The sequence below is a fragment of the Lagenorhynchus albirostris genome, chromosome 3 (genome assembly GCF_949774975.1).
Source record: "Lagenorhynchus albirostris chromosome 3, mLagAlb1.1, whole genome shotgun sequence".
Classification (NCBI taxonomy): Eukaryota; Metazoa; Chordata; class Mammalia; order Artiodactyla; family Delphinidae; genus Lagenorhynchus; species Lagenorhynchus albirostris.
Genome location: NC_083097.1, coordinates 88,911,264 through 88,934,317, shown reverse-complemented (window position 1 = coordinate 88,934,317; position 23,054 = coordinate 88,911,264). Strand labels below are relative to the sequence as shown.

Here is a 23,054-nt window from a genome sequence, read left to right as displayed (position 1 = left end):
CAGGAGTGAAACTGGCTGGGGCAGATGGCTGCCTGTCCCCTGATTTGATTGAGATTAAAGGTTCAACCATAGCAGATGAGATGTTCCCGTCTCTGATTGGTATTCCCTGGAAGACTAATGAAGTATACAGTTCTGGAATAGAAAAGCCTGGTTTCTGGGATTTTGGCTGCTGCAACAGGAGCTTCAGTGAGGGACATCAGTGAGTAAATCGTCCCACTTTGCCCACTCACTCCCTTTCATAACGCACATACATCCTCAGTGTGTTCCTTCGAGTCCTGCTGTGCTGTATTACTGTGTCATACTCATTCCTTGACATTTGGCAGGGGGGCAGAGGGAAGGCTTCCAGAGGCTGCTTGGAAAATTAAATTGGGATAAAAACCCAACAGGCTTAAATTATTCATTGGCTTTTACCCAGGGCTAGAACAAAATGTTTGGGGGCTGGATGTGTTTGCATGAAAGGGAAAGATCCTCTGAATATGGAACAAGACCAAGCCCTAATGAAAGGTGGGAAGAGGCCAGGAGAGACTAGCTTCTAAGGTTGTCAATATCTCCACTTCCTATGACATTTATTTTTCTATTAATTCTTGGCATTTATATTGCTGTGATAGATCAATTAGCCTCTCGCAACGTTCTAGTCCATTGACCTTATCATTTAACCATCCTATGGTGCCAACTGTCACCACAGGGAGGCTGCAAAAGAAACATTTATAATTTTGAATTACCTAGGTCCCGAGTCGGGGAGACGTTAAAAGGCTGAGTTTAGATAATCAGCGCATTAGATGACTGAACCTTTAAGGAATTTTCCTTTTTCTCATCACTTTGGAATTCTGACAGCTACACTGCGAAAGCAAGAGAACAGAACCCATCCTGCACAGTGCTGGTGTTCAGAGATTCTAAAGTGACCCCGAGAAGACTTGGGAGATCACAGAATCCCAAGGCTGGAAGGGGCCTCGCCTTAGAGATCACTGTATCAGCCAGGATCCTTGGCTGCAGGCAACAGAACCGCTCTATGGATAGCTTAGTAAAAGGGAATGGGCTGGAGGCTCCAAGGTCAATAGGAGGCTAGAGAATGAGGCTTGGGGATGGGAAGACACCAAGGGTGCTCTGGAGGACTAGGGTAAATTTACAGCAGTATTTTCCTAGGAACAGTGCCTTCCAACTCTTTCTTCTGTCCTTCAAGACTCAGTTTTGGGAGAAAGTATCCAATTGGGTAAATAAAGATTACAGATCGGTCCTTTGGCTTCCATAGTGGGAGGGCACCACCTGGACTACATTAAATACTGAAGAAGGAATCAGGATGCTTTTAGAGAAGCAAAATTAAAAAAAAAAAAGTTTTAATACTAGGTAATGATTTAGTCCAACCTGTTTTACCGTTGAGGAAACTGTGGCCTAGATAGTGATGTGTCTTGTTCAAGTTTACGAACTAGTGAGAGTCCAACCAGGGATGAGAACATAGGTTTCCTAGCTCCCAGTTTGATGCTTGTTTCGAAATCAGATGCCTTTGGAAGTAGCACCAACAGCCTGATTCAGTGGTAGTCACGACTTTGGCCTAAGTGTGCTGGGTCAGTCCAATTGTAGCAGATTTGGGGAGTTTCAAAATACACTTCATTTACATTGTTTTTACCTGCAGGAACAACCACTGATGCTTTTAATTAATGGAAACTAGTTCTTACATCCATGGTTTTTTGCAAGCAACATCACTGCCATCTGCCTAAAGAAATCACTAGCCAGAGGGGGATGTACAGTGAAGTCTAGGACTTTAAATGCCACGAGAACTCCAGGGGATTTCAGAGATGCTGTTCATCCATCCTGGGGACTGGAACTTCAGTCCAATAGCCAACCTTCCCTGGTTGGCTGGAGGCGCCTGGTCCTAATTAATTGAAGTCAGTCAAAGCACAGGTTGTCTGGGATGCTGTATCAGAAATCAAAACTGCCAGAGATGAGGATGCAATCTCAGACAGACAATTAAGAGTTATGGTGAAAGGATTCACCAAGGGCCAGAAGCACCCAGCTCTGGTCAGCCAGAGTGCTGCAGGAGTAGGAAGGTTGGAAAGAGAGTTGTATGGACGCATTTTGCTTGTCCTAAGAAGCTTGGCGGCTGCCCCACAAACAGGAAACATGTTTTTGAGAGGGGAGTGGTTACCTCTTCCAATCCAAGATCGGGGAGGGGGAGAGGGCTTGGGTTAACGCAGGGGAAACTGTGTAAATAACAGCATGCCGTTTTAGAAATGTTATCGATTTGCTGACTGAAGGGTAAACAGTAGTCCAGCAGCATCTTGGCTCTGTGACCAGCTCAGCCCTGTACACCAGCCAGGCAAGGATGCATGCCTGTAACTGCCGTGCAGCAGCAGCTTTCAGCTTCTCTTTCTAAACATCCCTCTCAGCCACCTTTCTCCCCTAAATCCTTTTGTTATGTCTAAACAAATCCTGTTATGAAACAACAACAGAAACCCTGGCAAACAGGCAGTCCGCACAGAGAAATGGGACTTGAACTGTATTTCCGTTTTGAACTATATTTCAGTTTTGATTTCTAAACAGAGGAAGCAGTGATTGGACTGTAAGCAGCACACACCCATTATCATCAGAACTCAGAAGCTTAATTACAGAGAAACTGAAAGCTAATGATGTTTTATACACTGTTACATCCCTAGGAGGCCAGTTACTATGGAAATCTCTCCTTCCTTTTCTTCTGCTTAGAGAATATTTATATGGAAAAGAAAGCAATATAAACACGATAGAAAGATTAAACAAGACAAGACACAGTTTGCTACAAATATTTACATTTATTATAAGAATACAGTTAAAAAAAAAGTTCCACAGACCTATGCATGGTAATTGGTCTATTGGGAAAGAAAAAAGGGCTATTCAAAAATGATCTAAGTTTACAAAAATGATGAAATCATGTTTTAAAAAAGTAGAAAACAATTTAAAAACATCCTACAATGTTAGCTGAAGTTCAAAGTGTATTTCTTCTGAATGTAAAACTAACAAATAAATAAGTGTTAAATACAGATCCGAGTTAAAAATGGTAAAAGACAGACAACTATCTGCTTAGATATTTCTCTCTCATTCATTTTCAGACTTGTTTACAAAGCCAGATAAACTCACCAAAGGACTTGCTTCTGTGTTTTACACTTTAGCTTTTTATAAGAAGCACCCTATTTCCAGTGTTTCTTTAATCCACTTAACAAATATATTATTTTAAAATAACAACAAAAGAAGATTAAAGGTGCTTTAACCTGACAATATTGGCACTAAAAGGAAACTGTAAACCACAGGAGTGCTTTGCTCAACATGAGGCTTGCAGATGGAACATCTGGACCATGGGGGGCTGAGGGCACACCCCATTCCCACCCCATCATCCCACACTCATCTTCTAACAAAGGGAAGTGGAAGCAACCCAGAAAGTCACATTTCTGCAGCCACTCACTGTGGGTCTGTGCCAGGAGCATGCAGTGCCTTAGGCCAGTGGGCTGCCCACCGTCAAATGGCTTGGGCGCCATTTGTACATTTTGTCTTTGCTTTCCATTTGCTTGCGTTCCTGAAGAAGTCAGGGCTGTTCCCGGGACTTTGACAACTTGATTTTATTCTCCTGCATTTATCTGGCTTTTCCTAACCCTATGTGGTTGTATGGCTACGATTTCAGAGAGTTCTAATCTTTTAGGGCACTCACCAGACCATACCAAGAGAAACACAAAGAAACCATAACATAAAGTCAGCAGAACTCATACTGCCACCAACCCCTGCTATACTCATATGTTGCTTAAGTAGGCCATGTGATTTAATGTATTTAACATAAATTAAACATAAAACCTATACACCTCTAATAAAGCTGTCTTAGTGAGAAATCTCAATGATTTATGAAGGAAAATTATAATCAGAAGTGGCCCATGAAAAGTGTGCTCCTGGCCACTGGTCCATGTTGAGAGTCTAATTATGTCACAGGATGCTGTGGGGTGACTGGCATTTCATATGGTGAAATGTTTGTCAAGTGAAAGGGAGTTTCACATTTTTGGCCACTTTGGTCATGAGTCTGAAAAAAACAAAACCCCTCTCTACCAGTTCCCCTTTATCTTTGATTTTGACTTGATGCTCAGAACCTATAGCTGGGATTGGATTTAGAATCATAGGGTTATAACATATACTTGTTATGGGGAATCAGGTGAACCTTGTGGAACCAATCTCTTTGACACTAAAGCCAAAAATAGTGAATTCCATTAAAACATGTATATTTTCCGTGCATTCCAAGTGTGAAAGGCCTAGCATCTGAGGAGGAATTATGGCAAATAAGTTCATTTCTGTTGGAATTGGTCTTCCACTTGCAGCTGAAGCAAAGCAATTAGACCGGCAGGGGATGGGCCTCCCTAGCATCCTATCATCTAAATATAAGAACTGTTATGCTTTGGGTTAGGAGAAAACTTCACGGTCATATTAAGCATGGCTCTGGGCACCATGCCCTCTGCATTTGCTTACAACAGTCTGGCATTTCTTAAGAGCAAGGAGGCAAGTTTATTTCTACCAAGTAAAATTATTTGTAAAAAAATTTCTAGCTAATAGGGTGTTTTCCTCACCCCCACCACTCTGCCATCTTCCATGTTTAAAAATTAACAAAAGCATGGATTAGCAAGCTTGCAAAGACTGCCAAGATGGGCCTTTTGCCTGGGATCTCGGTAATAACATTACAGATTCCCTCTCAGCCGCTAAGTTTCTGAATCCAGGGCACTTAGAAATTCAAGCTCCCATTGGGGGTTGGGGGGTGGATTTAGTTTTTTGCTTCATAAGGATTTTTCAGGCAACTCTAAAGAGAACCCCCAAGGTTGTACAATTTGACAAGAGCTGCATGAAGAAAATATTGTTTGGATTCATATACAACTCCAGTTTTCATTCTCAGATTTTTGCTGCTTCAGTGTGGGAATTGGGATTTTTTTTTTTATTGGCCTTCTTATACTTACGCTGTGTTGCTCAAAACATTGCTATTTCCCATTGACATCCATCCTATGCTTTCAAAATAAGGTACTAGCTCCTCATTAGATGAACTGCCTGGATGGTTCTATTGATAGGTTCTTGTTTTTTGTTTTTTTTTTGTGGTACGCTGGCCTCTCACTGTTGTGGTCTCTCCCGTTGCGGAGCACAGGCTCCGGACGCACAGGCTCAGCGGCCATGGCTCACGGGCCCAGCTGCTCCGTGGCATGTGGGATCTTCCCGGACTGGGGCACGAACCCCTGTCCCCTGCATCGGCAGGCGGACTCTCAACCACTGCGCCACCAGGGAAGCCCTACTGATAGTTTTTGCATGGATGTTTTAACTGAGTACAAAGGGATGAAAGTAGTGTTTCTGTTGTTGCTTTAATGGTTGAAATCTGGCTTCTTCGTATGTCATTTTAGAATCTGCTTTGGATAGCATCTAGAAGGTGCTTATTCTGATACTAAAGATGTTCTTAACAGACAGGAGAAAGAGTGACGTTTGGCTTTGTAGGAAGGGTACCGCTCTGGGGGAAATTAGAGTAGAGTTTGTGTTTCAGCACAGTAGTGCTTTGGGGTCTGTGTCTCTAGGTAGATTGCCTTATTTTAAACTTGAGTCTTTGTATTTGCTACCCTCTTTTCTGAAGCTGTGGAAAAACTCTTTGACATTGTGCAACTGAAATACTTTCAGACATTTACTGACAAGAGGAGTGTGAAGGAAACAATAAAAAATACTGGCAGAGAAGAGCGGAATGGAAAAATTGAAAATGTCCGGGGTTTTAAAATAATCATTGTTAGTGTTTTAACATTTCTTTGGAGGCAGGTCACCTAGTGAGCTTACTCGGCCAAGTCAACAGGCTGCTCCCCTGGGCACATCTGCTCACAATGATCTTTCCATCCTGGCAAAATCTCCCAAGAACCTCTATTGATAGTATAAGTCATCAGACACATCTGCCACCTAGTCGTCCTATCCCCACCACAAAGACTACAATGAGGCCTCTTTGTGTTCTACACCACGGGGCCTCTCACACAGAGGGCATGCAGCGGGCCTGGTAAATGGATGCCTGGGAGCTCTCTATAAGGCAAGGGCCTCCTGAGCACGTGAGGAGAAACTGTTTGGTCTAGGCCAGTTAAGACACTGTCTGATAAAAGCTGATGAGAAAAGGCTTTTCTGTTTTGGTAAAGATTAAGAAACAACATGAGAAAAAGAAATACCAACCAGAAAAAAAAAAAAAAATCCAGAAAAACTAGCACCCAGTAGGGTTCCCTGAACCTGACATGGCAGATATCGAGAAAAAGCTTCTGAATGAATAGAGCTGAGGGCAAGCATTACAAAATCCTGCTACCAGGGTCATTACCATCACTTAGAACATTTTATTACTTTGTAGAACACTCACCTCTTCTGACTTCAGTGGTAATGTTTGGGAAGATAATTTAGAAATTCAAGATTTGAATCTTTTTAGAGTGAATTCTAAATATTCTTCTTTGGGAGCCCTTGCAAGTTTGCTGGCAAGGAGGGAAGCTCAATCTGTCTTTATGTTGCAGGCAGAGACACCCGCAAGGTATCTTTTCTTTCATAAAATAAGAAGAAGGAAATTTCACAGCAGTTTTCCTCCAATGCTGGCTGCCCCAGACATATGTGTGCCACCCTCAGTTCCTTACTGCTTAGGAAGGGGGCTGAACCACTGTCATACCTGCAGCCTTCCAGAAAAACCAAGCAAGAGTAATTCTAATTCAACAGTGGCTTCCTCTTGAGATTATAGGGAGCATAAAGAAAATCAAATCGATACCCCACTCAATGCCCTTTAAGAAGTGTTGTAGAAACTTGAGAGGTACGTAATGTTTAATACCATGCGGCGGGAAGCACCTCAAAATTCCCTTTTGAGGATTCGCTTTCCCTCATTGATACCGCATTTATTTGTTGGAAGGTGAGCCCTTGAGTCACTTTGCATCGGTACTTTGTTTTTGCCCTTCCTGTCCTTCAGTCTTCCTTTTTGGATGTCTCTTTCTCTGCCTTCCATGTCTGACCTTAGCCATGCTGCACTGTGACTGGCTTTAGGATGCTTCTATGATTCCTTTCCCTCACATGTTATTAGTATAAAGACAAGGAGCATTGCTATTTAATTGGTATTCCCCTCCTTCCCTGCTGGATTCCATGTTTCCCCAGAGCTGAGCTCATCAGAGGAAGGTCCCTCTGGGGTACCTCTAGGAGCCAGTTAGTCAACATCAGTCAAAAGGTGAAATGGCTGATCTCAGCGTGCTCTCACTTAGGAGACCAGCCCCACTGCAACCAGATTTCTAATGAGGTGTGAATAATCAGTGATTTAGTTTAAGAAATAGTATCACTTACTCAAATACAGAGACTTAGAGAAGTCTCTGTTAAAAGTCTAAGCATATATGGCCAAACCCATTAGTTGGGAGGACGATGAGCATGTGTCGCCCAGCACAGCATCGCCTCTGAGCTGGGGATAAGAGACTGCTACACATGCAAGGGAGAGGTCTTTGGTTTGCTCACAGGAAGGCCCACACACTGGCAGGTGACCTCTTTTGCTTCTTTTGACTCCAATACCTTTTACATTTTCTGTAGGAAAGGATCTGGCCTGGTGGCACTGTTCTCCTCAGGCCTCCTAGTGACGTTGTCCAAGTCTTCGTTCCACTTTAATTATTCTACACTCTCTGTAGGGGCTGCATCATCCTGCCTTAGAATAACTGGTGCTCTCCTCTTTTGCCTTGGTAGACGTTTGCCTCAGTGCCTTATTAACAGATGTGCTGAAGCCTATGCTCATTATATCTCCCCAGTTTAAAGTGACTAGGAATTTAGTTCAGTAGGACTTTTCTACCACCTAAGAATCTCAGTCTTTATTAGGCAGTCTTTAATGTCTACACTTAACAATTCAGAATTTAATCTTTGAGTCAGTATGAGGCAGTAGAATGGCCTTCAAGGGGTTACAAATATTTCCTTAAATTGAATTATGACTAAGATATATAGTTTTACACCTTCTGTATTATAGCATTATTTTTTAAAGGAGAATTTTATGGGACTCTACAACTGTAGCAGTATCTCCTTCAAGTAGGTCATCTTGGTACATGAAATATTGACTTAGAATATTTTCTTTGGCAGAAATTAATATGTAGTTCTGGATCTTCCCAAATAATATATTATTCAGACTTGATATGAAACTAATCAAAACAAAGAAAACTAAATAAAACTAAAATATTTAATAAAAAATTTCTGGTACGTATAAGCAAATCAGAGTTAGTAATAAAAGAGGTAACACTTTATTTTAATGGTAAACTTTCATGCTAACTTAATAGTGTAATGGAACTGTAATATAAACTCATTTTCATATAAAATCTTTGTTTTAATTAACATTAATACATAAACCATGTCTTTTTCAATTGTCTGTCCCTTTTTGTTCTTTGTATTTTGCATTATTCTATTTTGTGTGAGGGCTTTGACCTCCTAAATACAAAAGTCAGACTTTACATGACTCAGAATAGTGTTTATGGACAATCAATTCTGTTGATAAGAAACAACTAAAATACCAATGGTGTGATGGGGGGGTACGTATATGTAAAAAGAGGGTTGAGGCAAACAAACAAACCAACCCTCTTTTCAGAAAGTTATCAACTGATCTCACGTCAAAAGACACACAGCCACAGAACAGTGTCCATACGGTATCCTAAGGAAGGTTTTCAGGTACATTTTTAGAACATCTGATGAGTGAACTGGAAAGTAGTGTGACTGAGGTAACCGAACGACAGTAACATACGACCTAGACATGTATTTTTGCGTTCTCATTTTTATGTTTATCCCACTACAAGATCCTCAGTGTGTGGCATATATTATAATTAAAACACTTTCTTCTTGACACAAGTCATACCAGTATTGTGAAGCCACGGTTATTTTAGTGGTATTAGCCAAACTTTATATAAAACTATATGGCAAAACTGAAACAATGAGTATAACACAGACAAGAAAACCATACCATGGTTTAAAGGAAATTAAGACTATTTCAATGACTAAACATTTTCTTTTCTTTTAAAACAACCCTCAAATGAAAAACAGTTGTGAAATGTGTGCTGAAAATTGGCTGAAGCAATCAGACTCATGTTCTACACTGGTGTGCTAGTAACAGGTTTCAGTAATATCGTATCTGTGATAAAATGGTGAATTATGGATGAAGAATTTTATTGACTATATTAAATTTGGGAGATAAGAGAGAAATGATTACATAAGACCTTGCACTGGGGACCTAGTGGCAGGATGGACTAAAACAAAACCTCTGGTTTTGAAAGTCTAAACAAAGCCTATTCATCCTTTATTATTATTTCCTAGAAGAGAAAGAATATGTTGGCTTTGGGAAGTAACCTTAGATTATATGGAGTGCAAAATAATTTTAGGTTTCACATGTCGGTAATAAATGTTAATTTGACAATAAAAGATTTCTTTCCTTGAAAAATGATGAGCTACTTAAATACTTCTCATAAAGGCTCCTTGGTGATTCAAGATAGAAAAATGCAGGTGAGAGTCAGGCTGCCTGGGCTTACCCGCCCCCCCAGCGACTCCATATTCATAAATTTAAGGAATTATGGCAGAAACTACATAGGAGTAACAGATGCAACACGTGAAAAAATCTATTAACAACACAAAGATTTGTGACCTGGCTGAATTACATTCAGACCAGTGGCAATTTTGGTTACTCAAATTTTGGTTACTCAAATTTTGGTTACTGTTTTCTTACTAAACAAGTCATAGGATTTTATGTGTTTCCGAATCCTTCTTTCCCTATATCAACTTGCAAATTCAGAGGAGAATCTGTGTGTATGCTTTCTGGGTATGGATTAGCCTCCTAAAGTACATAATTCCAATAATTATCTGTGACAGAAGGGATGAATAAATTATGCTTCAAGCACAACAAAGTTAACAGTAAAAAACAGTCTGCATAAGTTTTTCTTAATGCATGTGCCTATATTAAATTTAATATTCTATATAACTGATATGATCCTGAAAGACTCCCGATGAGTTATTAATCCTGAACTGTACCACTGCCTGCTTTGGGACAAAGAATAAGATAGAATTTAAATGCTGCAGATGTCACGATGTTTTGAAAAGCTTCTTTAAGCACACAGTTACGATGTGAACTGCAAATTCTAACAGCCTGGATGAGTGAAACATCAATGCCATGTTCGTTCTTTACACCAGAACGCAATGATTAAGCTTCAGGTCTTGTTCACAAAATTAAAGCCCAAACTATCATTATCTCTCTTTGCTGAGAGCTTAGCAGTGCGGCTGCTAAGTGATGGGAGGCTGTTTTCTTTAAACAAAGAATATTACAGAGAGATGCACTTGGAAATACTGGCAAAGGGTGGAAATGTCCCCATTTTATTCTTGCTTTTGAAGGCTGACAAGTGCCTGAAGACCAGAGCTCTTAATCTTAATTCATGAGTCTGTGCTTTGATTTACCACAGTATATGCCATCAAAAGAAGGTTTCCTTTTACTCATAATATTTGACAGAAGGGAAACAATGCTGATTAAAAAAGAGTTACTTTGTATATTGCAATATTTTTGCGGGCAAGTTTATTACGCTTTCATTTTCGTCCGGATGTGGTAATCATTAAATGTGTATGAAACTTCAAGGAGATTGAAGTGGTAGACACAAGCCAGTTTTCTCCTCAGTATTATCCTGTTTACTCTTGAAAGTAGTACTGGGTGTGAGTTGTGTGCAGTGACATTCCTAGGCAGCAAATAGGTGGAGGGGGCAGGAGGAATTTTCTATCCCATAAGCTCTTCCAATGACTGTAGACCAAATAATCACTACTGTGCTATTTGGACACAGGCCTGAGCACTTATTAAAAGCTCCCAGGCCACATTTACCCCTGAGCGTGACCATCTCTTACACACATATTTATCCTGAGAGGCAACTATATACAGACCATGGGGTAAGTTCCCTGGATGAAGCTAAGATTCAGCTAAAGACAATCCTAGTTTAAACTCTGTTCCATTTTATTCATATGAAGCATCTCCAGACTGTGCTCATGTATGGGTCGGCTAATGATAAGAATTTTCAGGTAGCAGTATAAGAGTACATGAAGGGGGAAGGTGGACAAAGGAGGGCTATCTCTAGAGCTTTTTCCTTAATAATGTTCATTTGACTTCTTAACCAATTTACTGCCAGGTTTCTCGGTATTATGTGTGTGTGTGTGTCTGTGTGGGGGCGCATGCCCATGTGTGTACACACATGGATGTGTTTATGAACTAGAATCATGAAATTCTGACAGCTCTGGAAACTGGCACAAATGAGCAGAATTAAATTCTGGGGTGTCTCCTCTCAAATGAAGGTACTTAAAATTATGCTGTTATTTCTGTAGCCTCGTGCTTTGGAATTTCTCTAAAGAATTTTTTGTTGACAAGAAGGCTCTATCTGTGAACTCCTGAAAACATTTCTTAGAACCTTTTTCATGAATCAGACCATAAAATAAAGCGTGTGTGTGTGTCTAAAGGCATAACTCTGGTAAGAAGGCAGATTTTCTATTTTCCTTTCCTTCTCCTTGATGATGACTTTAGCTGCCCCTTTCTCCAGACCGTCCTCCTGTTCCAACTTACTTCTTGCCGTCACAGCTATCTGAAACATTCTTTAAAAGCCGTGGCCTCAATTAAGAGCTCTTTGAGGACATTCCAGGCATCATTTTCTGATGCCTGGGCAAAAGGGGAGGGAAACAACAGCTTTACCAATAAGACAGGAATGTGAGGATTCTTACACTGTGCTTATTTCTGGTGAGAAAGGAAAGAAAACCCCTAGGAGGTCTAAATAATGCTCAATATAAAATGATGTTTACAAATACACTCTTGCCTTGGCAGAGCAGAAAGCCAACTTTGGTTGGAATGTGTCCTGCAGACATGGCATTACCAATGCAGCTGATAGCACCGATCGAGTAGGGTCTGTGGCATGGGACAGCAGCCGTGAACTGGGTCTGAAGTAAAAAATCTCTGAGAAACATCGATGGTCCTGGTGTGAAAAAGATGGATTGGTTCCCCCTCACATTTAGAGCCTGTGCTTTTCTATTTACAAAGGGCTGAAATGGCAGGATTGCTGTGGTGAGCTGAGAAAGCCCTTGGTAGGACTGACCTGTTTCTTGAATGCATTCGCCTTTGACTTTTTTTAACGGCACATATTTAAAAAACAGTTAATAAAAAAAAAAATAACCTTAGAAGACTGTTGCACATAACGTGGTATAAACTCATTGTTAATGAGAAGAACAATATTACTCTGCTGGAGGACCAAGTCCTGGAGGCTGAGTTTGCACTGTTCTGTCACTATGTGATTTTCTTCTTGATGACAGTGAGCTCTTTCTGAAGTTCAGTGAACTTGGGCCGGTTTTCAGGTTTATAATCCCAACACTTCATCATAATTTTAAAAATGTCCTCTGGACAATGCTGAGGGGCTGACATTCGGTATCCTGAAGACCCAAGAGAAGAAGAACAGAGAATTTAGAATGGGGATAAGATATAAATGTTCACATAGGGCATTATGCAGTTTGTAATTTTTAGTACCTTATGTTGTTGGTTAATAGAAACAAAAAATTCATTTCAGGGCAAACTGATTTTTTCTCTATAAGTAATGCAGACTTTAATATTAATAGAGCAACATCATTACCTTCTAGTTCAAAGAACCCATTTTCTGTTTGTTCATTTGTCACAAAGTCTGATGTAAGATACATCACATACAAATGCATGTTTTAGTTGCTCTAAGTATTTGCTTTCAGAATTTGCTTTTAGATGCTGTAGGCAGAGTTTAAAAAAATCATCTCTACAACTCAGGGTTTTGAAGATGAGAAAAAGGATGAGGATTTATAAACATTAATTTAAAAGTGAAATAAAAATGAATATGAGGCATATTCCTTTACAGTCTGAGAAGAATATTATCTTTAATTCAAAGTCACCTGGCAGCGTCCCGGCAGTGTGCTGGGTGGTGTGTGTATGCCTGTGTGCATCTGCCTCAGGAGCGGTAGGAAAAGGGAGGAAGGAAGCTGGAACTCATCTTGCTACACCCGATTCTACAACCATGCCCCCCCTTGACAGGCCTGACCCTAGGGCGCTGGTGTTTTGTTGCAAGTGTTTTGTTGTTGTTGTTGAAAGCCGGGGACTACACAAGTGCACGTGAGGGTGTCACCGTCACCTGCTTATTCCTGTCCCTGATCTGAGAACACCATAGGGCTTCTTCAGAACTGTTCCAAAATTCTCAACCTCTTCCTGAAGTCTAACTACATTTCAATTTGCAGTAATATTAACAGTGTTTATTGGGCATAGAATAAAAACTAGGTGGTATTCCTCAATCTCCTATTTCCCTGGAAGAGAGTGAATGGCACAGCCTGGCAGGTGTCATGCCAGGCAGGGGGCGTGGAAGAAAAGCCTAGAGATTTCTATTTTCAAAGAGCTGGGACCTATCTTTTAAAGTCTTTGTTGTTGTTGGTTTGGTTGTAAAGAGCCACACCATCCATAAAGTTCCAAAGTAGATTAACCAGCACCTCTTCCATCGCGTGCCCGAGAGTACTCTCTTCCTTCTCCCAGGAAATGCAGACACGGCACCAGCACTGCCCGGGCTGGCTGTGAACACTGCTACCGTGTGTCTTTGGCTCACCTCTTTCCACTTGTTCCCGAGCTTGTTGATTTGTCATTCCAGGGTACGGGCAGACCCCTAAGCTGAAGGTCTCCCAGAGGAGGATGCCAAAGCTCCACACATCACTCTCAGAGCTGTATCTCCCTGAAGGGCGAACAAAACCACATTCAGCTCACTGGATAAGCGGGTGACCATTTCTGCTTGTGTATGTCTATGTCAGTCACATATTAACATATTTAAACTTACCAGGAATTCAATAACTAGTGATCTTATTTTCTTGACTAGTTTTGCTTTCCAGGAGTAGTAATATTACCAATTAAGTGAATAGTCTTCAGGCTGCTACTTTAACTAAGCCACCTTCCAAATCACATTTCCCCCACCAAGAACAAATATTCACTCAGTATGCAAGCTTACTTTCTCTGTGGCCTCTAAATGAGATAGATGGTTTATATAAAAAAGATATAAATTTGTACACATCGATGCCTAGGAGATTAAATAAGTTGGAGTTCTGCAATTTTGTCTTCTGCCTGCATCATTTTCTTTCTACTAAAATTACAAACAAACTTAAAGCAATAAGGAAAGTTTCTTAACTTCAATTTTTTACTCATCACTGTTTACAGATATTCTTACACGCTTAAAGTTCTCATTTTCTCCACTGATAGTTTCATTTATGGAAAATACGTTTTTCTGTGTTTTGAATAGAGTAGAAATTAACATAGCTGGCTGATAAAAACAACTTCTTTAAATTACATGGTGCCGTGTTTTGTCAAAATATCTTGGTGCACCTGCTTTACTGAATTACATAAGCTAACTCTTAGTTTAGTTTGGTTTTTTTCCCCTTGGTAATCTTCTAGAGAAACAGAGATAAAAGCCAGTACCAGATATCTTCTGGAGTGAATGTGAAATCAAGGAGGGGAGGCAGAAAAGGCTATGAATTTTCAAGATTTTCCAACATATTTCTGCCATTCCAGGATGTATAAATGCCCATCCTCCCAAAATGTCTTGTTACTTTGAGTAGGATGGCCTTTTCTCTTTCTTGAAAACAGTACAATGAGAATGAGAGTATGCCTGTGTTATAACTGCTCTGATGTCAGAGTTTGGAGTGTACTTGCTGATCATCATCTCCAGCTGTGTGAATTAGCTTCCTTCTTAGTAGACGGTAATTATGGACATTCACTATGCTAGTCGGTAGGAAGATTAGTTTCCCTGTCTGCATATCAACTCTTTTCATGTTTGGCATCCAATAATTTAAAACTTTTTATGAAAATCATTCAATGGTTACAAGTTAAGACTAATTAACTCTTTAAGGAAGTACAAAGCATAGAGAACCAAATACCTTATTTTTGTAAGATAGTATCTAGGAAGAGATCAAGAATGGCCAGTTGTATTATAAACTAAGATCACACTCTAGAAGTGAAAGCTTATAACCTAACTCTGTAACCTTGACTTTTATTTTATTATTTTTGGCTGCGTTGGGTCTTCATTGCTGTGTTCAGGCTTTCTCTAGTTGCGATGAACGGGGGCTACATTTTGTCGCGGTGCGCGGGCTTCTCATTGCGGTGGCTTCTCGTTGCCAAGCACGGGCTCTAGGCGCGCAGGCTTCAGTAGTTGTGGCACAGGGGCTCAGTAGTTGTGGCTCACGGGCTCTAGAGCACAGGCTCAGTAGTTGTGGCTCACGGGCTTAGTTGCTCTGTGGCATGTGGGATCTTCCTGGACCAGGGCTCGAACCCGTGTCCCGTGGGTTGGCAGGCGGATTCCTAACCACTGCGCAACCAGGGAAGCCCTGTAACCTTGACTTTTGAGTCTGGTTTTACTGGATAATTTTTAAAAATTAATTAATTAATAATTAATAAGTAATAATTACTTCTTTATTTTTCTTATTGAGATATAATTGACATAACATTATATTAGTTTCAGGTGTACAGCATGATTTAATATTTGTATATATTGCAAAATAATCACTACGATAAGTCTAGTCAACATCACCATGCATAGTCACCATCCATAGTCATAAAATTTTTTTTTCTTGTGATGAGAACTTCAAGATCTACTCTCTTAGCAACTTGCAAATATGCAATATAGTACTATTAATTATAGTCACCATGTTTTACATTAGACCCCCATGACTCATTTGTTTTATAACTGGAATTTTGTACCTCTTGACCACCTTCACCGTCCCCCTGCCTCCCACTGCTAGACTCTGGCAACCACCAGTCTGTTCTCTATCTATGAGAGTGGTTTTGTTGTTGTTGCTTAGATTTCACATGTAAATGAGATTATACAGTATTTGTCTTTCTCTGTCTGACTTATTTCCCTTAGCATGATACCCACAAGGTCCATCCATGTTGTCACAAATGGCATGATTTCACTCTTGGCTAAGGCTGAATAATATTCTATTGTATATACACACCGTATCTTCTTTATTCATTCGTCCATTGATGTACACTTAGGCTATTTCCGTATCTTGGCTATTGTAAATAATGCTGCAAATGAACACGGGGGTGCATATATCTTCTTGAGTTAGCATTTTTGTTTTCTTCAGATAAATACCCAGAAGTGGAACCGCTAGATCATATGGTAGCTCTATTTTTAGTTTTATGAGGAACCTCCATACTGTTTTCCATAGTGGTTGCACCAATTTACATTCCTCCTGACAGTGGAGGAGGAGGGATCCTTTTCTCCACAACCTGGCCAACACTTGTTATTTCTTGTTTTAATAACAGCCGTTCTAACAGGTATGAGGTGATAAGTCACTGTGGTTTTGATTTGCATTTCCCTGATGATTAGTGATGTTCAGTATCTTTTCATGAAACTGTTGGCCACGTATATCCCTTATTTGGAAAACTGTCTATTCGGAACTTCTGCCCATTTTTTAATCAGATTGTTTTTTGTCTTGAGTTGCATGAGTTCTTTATATATTTAAATATTAACCCCTATCAGATATATGACTTGCAAATATATTCTCTCATTCGGTAGGTGTCCTTTTATTTTGTAAATGGTTTCCTTTGCTGTGCAGAAGCGTTTTAGTTTGAAATAGCCCGACTAGTTTATTTTTGCTTTTGTTGCCTTTGCTTTGATGTCAAACCCAAAACCTCATCTCCAGCACTAGAGCTTACTGCCTATGTTTTCTTCCAGGAGTTTTATGACTTCAGGTCTTATAGTCAAGTCTTTAACCATTTTGAGTTAATTTTTGCATATGGTGTAAGATAGTGGTCTGTTTCATTCTTTGACATGTGGCTGTCCAGTTTTCCCAACATTTATTGAAGAGATGTCCTTTCCCCATTGTATATTCTTGCCTCCTCTGTCATAAATTAATTGACCATTTATGCATGGGATTATTTCTAGGCTTTCTATTCTGTTCCACTGATCTGTATGTCTGTTTAATTCTAATACCATGCTGCTTTAAATACCATAGCTTTGTAGTATAGTTTGAAATCAGGGAGCATGATGCCCCTAGCTCTGTACTTCTTCCTCAAGATTGCTTTGACTGTTCAGGGTCTTTTGTGGTTCCACACAAATTTTAGTATTATTTGATCCAGTTATGTGAAAAATGCCATTGGAATTTTGAAAGGGATTGCACTGAATCTGTAGATTGCTTTGGGTAGTATGAACATTTTATTAATATTGATTCTTCCAATCCATGAGCATGAAATATCTTTTCATTTACTTGTGTCTTCTTCAGTTTCTTTGGTTGTGTCTGATAGTTTTCAATGTACAGGTTTTTCACCTTGGTGAAATTTATTCCTAGATATTTTATTGTTTTTGATGCAATTATAAATGGAACTGTTTCCTTAATTTCTCTTTCTGATAATTTGTTATTAGTGTATAGAAACACAACAGACTTTTGTATTTTGACTTTGTATCCTGCAATTTACTGTATTCATTGATTAGTTCTAACAGTTTCTTGGTGGAGACTTTAGGATTTTCTATATAATATCATTTCATCTGCAAATAAGGACAGTTTTACTTCTTCCTTTCCAAATGGGATTTCTTTCATTTCTTTCTCTTGCCTAACTGCTGTGGCTAGGACTTCCAATACTATGTTGAATAAAAGTGGTGAGAGTGGGCATCCTTGTCCTGTTCCTGTTCTTAGAGGAAAAACTTTCAGCTTTTTACTGTGAACTGTGATGTTAGCTGTGAGCTTGTCATATGTGACCTTTATTATGTTGAGGTACATTTCCTCTGTACCCACTTTGTTGAGAATTTTTATCTTAATGGGATGTTGAGTTTTGTCCAATGCTTTTTCTGTATCTATTGAGATGATATGATGATATGATTTTTAGCCTTTATTTTGTTAATGTGGTGCATCATGTTGATTGATTTGCAGATGTTAAACCATCCTTGTATCCTTGGAATAAATGCCACTTGATCATGATGTACGATCCTTTTATTATTTAATGTATTGCTGAATTCCGTTTGCTAACATTGTGTTGAGAATTTTTGCTTCTGTGTTCATCAGGAACAATGGCAGAAGAGAGGGGAGGAGACTCCTCAGTCAGGATTGGAGCAGATCCAGAGGGGCTCTCCCAGGAAGGTTAGATTCATAGTTTACTTGATGTGCCCGAACTTCTTGAGGTGACATTGATGTAGGTGCCAAAGCATCTGGGGGTGAAATACTGGTCAGTACCTCAAGCCAGGTTCTGTGTCACCAGCTGCTGCACGTCCACATCCTGAAATCTTGAACTCGACCTGGCCGTGGTTACACCCTTCAGCCCCTCCAAGTAATTTTCTTTTCGTGTGATTTCTTTGTGTGTGTGTGTTTTGTTTTTGTTTTTTTTTTGCAGTAATGGGCCTCTCACTGCCGTGGCCTCTCCCGTTGTGGAGCACAGGCTCCAGACACACAGGCGCAGCGGCCATAGCCCACTGCCCAGCCGCTCTGTGGCACGTGGGATCCTCCTGGACCGGGGCATGAACCCATGTCCCCTGCATCGGCAGGCAGACTCCCAACCACTGCACCACCAGGGAAGCCCTTTTGTGTGGTTCTGATATCAGAGTAATGATGGACTCATAAAATGAGTTTGGGAGTATTCCCTCTTCTTCTGTTTTGGAAGAGTTTGAGAACGACTGGTATTAATCTTCTTTGAATGTATGGTAAAATTCACCAGTGAAGCCAGTCATTCCTAGACTTCTTTTTGTTGAGAGTTTTTTTTTTTGTTACTGATTCAATTTCAGGAGGTTTTTGAGAAATTTTTTTCATTTTTTCTAGGTTGTCCAGTTTGTTGGCATATAGTTGTTCATAGAAGCCTCTTACCATCCTTTGTATATCTGTGGTATCAGTTGTAATGTCTGATTTTTAACTGTTTTGATTTGGTTTCTGTCACTTTTTTTTCTTGCTGAGTGTAGCTAAAGTTTTGTCAATTCTTTCATTTCAAAGAAATAGCTATTAGTTTCATTGATCTTTTCTATTGTCTTTTTAGTCTTTATTTCATTTATTTCTGCTCTGATCTTTGTCATTTTCTTCCTTCTAATAACTGGGTTTTCTTTGTTCTTCTTCTAGTTCCTTGAGGTGTGATGTTATGTTGTTTGAGATCTTTCTTGTTTCTTGAGGTAGGCATTTATTACTATGAACATACCTCTCAGAACTGCTTTTACTGCATCACCTAACTTTTGGTATGTTCTATTTCCATTTTAATTTGTCTCAAGGTAATTTTGATTTTTCTTTTGATTTATTCTGTGGCCCATTGGTTGTTCAGTAACATGTTTAATTTCCATATATTTGTGAATTTCCTAGCTTTCTTCTTGTAATTGACTTCTAGTTCCATACCATTGTGGTCAGAAAAGATGCTTGATGTGATTTCAGTCTTGTTATATTTATTAAAACTTGTTTTGTGGCCTAACATACAATCTGTCTTGGGGAATATTCAATGTGCACTAGGAAAGAATATGTATTCTGCTTCTTTTGGATGGCATGTGTATACTGATCTATAGATATCTATATCTATCTATCTATATATTTTTTTTGTGGTATGCAGGCCTCTCACTGCTGTGGCCTCTCCCGTTGCGGAGCACAGGCTCCGGACGCGCAGGCTCAGTGGCCACAGCTCACAGGCCCAGCCGCTCCACGGCCTGTGGGATCTTCCCGGACCGGGGCACAAACCCGTGTCCCCTGCATCGGCAGGCGGACTCTCAATCACTGCGCCACCAGGGAAGCCCAAGATATATACATATATATATATATATATATATATATATATATATATATATATCTGTTAAGTTCATCTGGTCTAAAGTGTCATTTAAGGCTGACATTTCCTTACTGATTTTCCATCTGATCTTTACATTGACTCAAGTAGGGTATTGAAGTCCCCTACTATTATTGTATTGCTGTTTATATAACAAGTTATATATATACAACTTGTATATAACAAGTTGTTTAGGTCTGTTAATATTTGTTTTATATATTTAAGTATTCCTATGTTAGATGCATAAATATTTACACATTTTATATCCTCTTGTTGGATTGACTTCTTTATCATTATGTAATGCCCTCCTTTGTCTCTGATTACAGTCTTTGTTTTAAAATCTACTTTGTTTGATATAAATATAGCCACCCCAGCTTCCTTTTGGTTTTCATTTGCACGGAATATCTTTCTCCATCCCTTCACTTTTAGTCTTTGTGTGTCCTTATGTCTGCGATGAGTCTCTTGTAGGCAGCATATAGATGGGTCTTATTTTTTATTCCATTCAGCAACTCTGTCTTTTGACTGGCAAATTTAATCCCTTTACATTTAACGTTGTTATTGATATGTATGTACTTATTGCCATTTTAATTCCTTTCTCGCTGATTTATAGTTCCTCTCTGTTCCTTACTTCTTCACTTGCTCTCTTCCTTTGTGATTTGATGACTTTCTTTAATGGTATGCTTAGATTTGTCTCATTATCATTACTCTATCTACTATAGATTTTGACTTTGTGGTAACCATGAGGCTTACATATAACAACTTACATTTTTAAGTTGATTAAAAAAACTGAAGATTGAACACATTCAAAAGCTCTACATTTTCACTCCCCCCTGCCTTGTTTTATGTTTCTGATGTCAGATTTTACATCTATTTATCTTGTATATCCCTTAACTAATTTTTGTAGTTATAGTTTTAATTTTTTTTGTCTTTAACCTTCATACTACCTTTATAAGTGATTGATCCACTACCTTACTACATACTTACCTTTGCCAGTGAGATATATATACTTTCATATATTTTCTTGTTACTAATTAGCAACCTTTCTTTTCAGCTTAGAGAAGTCCCTTTACCATTCCTTGTAAGGCCAGTTTAGTGGCGATGAACTCTTTTAGATTTTGCTTATCCGGAAAACTCTTTCTCTCTCCTTCAATTTTGAATGATAACTTTGCCAAGTAGAGTATTCTTTGTTGGAAGTATTTTTCTTTCAGCACAGTGAATATATCATGCCATTCCTTTCTTGCATGCAGTTTCTGTTGAGATATTTTCTGGTAGTTGTATGGGGAATCGCTTGTATATAACAAGTTGTTTTTCTCTTGCTGCTTTTAAGATTTTCTTTTCTTTAACTTTTGACACTTTAAATATAATGTGTTTGGTGTGGGCCTCTTTGGGTTCATCATCTTATTTGGAACACTGTGGGTTTCCTGATCTGGATGTCTCTTTCCTTTCCCATGTAGGAAGTCTTCAGCCATTATATCTATTTTTTTTCTTTAAATTTCTTTATTTTTTATTTACTTATTTTTGGCTGCGTTGGGCCTTTGCTGCTGCGTGAGGGCTTTCTCTAGTTGTGGTGAGCGGGGGCTACTCTTTGTTGCGGTGCATGGGCTTCTTTCTCATTGTGGTGGCTTCTCGTTGTGGAGCATGGGCTCTAGGTGTGCGGGCTTCAGTAGTTGTGGTGCATGGGCTCAGTAGTTGTGGCTCGCAGCATCTAGAGCGCAGGCTCAGTAGTTGTGGCGCACAGGCTTAGCTGCTCTGCAGCATGTGGGATCTTCCCGGACCAGGGATCGAACCTGTGTCCCCTGCATTGGCAGGTGGATTTCCAACCACTGTGTCACCAGGTAAGTCCTCCAATATATCTTCAAATAAGTTTTCTGCCCCTTTTTCTCTCTCTCTCCTCCATCTGGGACTCCTATAATGCAAATATTAGTCTGCTAGATGTTGTCTCATAAGTCCCTTAAGCGCTCTTGGCTTTTTTCATTCTTTTTCTTTTTATTGCTGTGATTGGATGAGTTCCATTGCCCTTTGAGCTCACTGATCCTTTATTCTGCTTCATGTAGTATGATGTTGAACCTCTCTAGCACATTTTTCAATTCAGTTATTGTATTCTTCAACTCTATGTCTTTTCTTTGGTACCTTCTCATATTTTCTGTCTTTGTTGAAATTCTCACTATGTTCATCCATTCTTTACCAACTTTAACGTTTTATCAGGTGGATAAACTATGTCCGTTTAGTGAAGGTTTTTTTTCTGAGGTGTTATCTTGTTCTTTCATTTGGAACACATTCCTCATTTTGCTTGACTAACTGTGTTCTTTCCATGCATTAGATGAAACAGCCACCTCTCCCAGTCCTGAAGGAGTGGCCTCCTGTAGGAGATAAAACTTACCATCCAGCTCTGATCTAACTCTCCGTTGTCTCTCAAGCCTTTGTGATTGTCCAAGCAGCCTATTTTATTTTTTAATAGCTCCTAGTAGTTGAAGGTGTTCCAAGACCTGTCAGTGTCCCAAAGAGGACTATCTAGCACATAGATTCAGGCTGATTGGAAGCCAGACCCTCAGGCAGCAACTTTAAAGAATGCAAATATATACAGTCCTGTCAGACTGCAAGTGTAAGCCATGCTGGCCATCAGAGCCAGGCGATCTGGAATGGTCCCTGGATTACAGTCACAAAAATAGGGGCTCCAGACAAGTGTGTAAGTTCCTTTCTGGGAGATAGTGACGAATTGTAGCGAGGCAGAGCAAGTCACAAAATCGTGTTCTCTGGCCTGCATTCCCTGAGAGCACCTTGATAGGCTTCTAGACATGTGACAAACCTGGAGCCTGCCCTCAGGCTGAAGCTCCAGCACAAGATTATAGGCCTTTCATGGAAAGACTGTGCTCCTGGGTCTGTTGCCTCTTGCTGTGCCCTGAGGGTGGTAGCTGTTTAAGAACCTTTCTCAGCTCTGTGGGACCCAGGAGTGTCACCAGAGCCAGGCAATGTGGAGGTGTCTCCTGGCAACAGCTGAAAGAACTGAGGCACTAGACAAGTGTTTAAGCTCCTTTCTTGGAGATACCAGTGAGTTAGAGTGAGGCAGGGGGACAGCACACAGACGGCATCCACCAGCCTCATTCCCTGAGAGCAATTCTATAGGCCCCAAGAAGTGTGCCAGACCAGAAGCCTGCCCCTCAGGCCAAGGCTCCTGGATAAGCAAATGGTCTTTATCAGAAAGACTGGGGGTGTGCTTCAGTCTGCTGCCAGTGCCGTGCCTTGGGAGGTGGCAGTCTGCCAAAAACTCACTCTCAGATTGTTACAGTCC

General features: G+C 40.0%; 1 protein-coding gene across 7 annotated transcripts in view; it reads right to left on the bottom strand.

Annotated features, from left to right (window-relative positions):
• Window positions 1–8,201: 8,201 nt before the first annotated feature.
• FER (FER tyrosine kinase) overlaps window positions 8,202–23,054 on the bottom strand; it is a 478,023-nt gene continuing 463,170 nt past the window's right edge. For 4 of the 7 annotated variants that reach the window (XM_060143370.1, XM_060143371.1, XM_060143372.1 and 1 more), the window contains 2 exons: window positions 13,605–13,727; window positions 8,202–12,423 (listed from right to left, as the gene is read on the bottom strand). In XM_060143370.1, the coding sequence (XP_059999353.1) occupies window positions 12,281–12,423; window positions 13,605–13,727 (266 nt within the window). In that variant the 3' untranslated portion in view covers window positions 8,202–12,280. Of the gene's footprint in view, window positions 12,424–13,407; window positions 13,728–23,054 lie in introns of those variants that run through there. The other 3 variants (XM_060143367.1, XM_060143369.1, XM_060143368.1) reach the window with 1 other exon arrangement.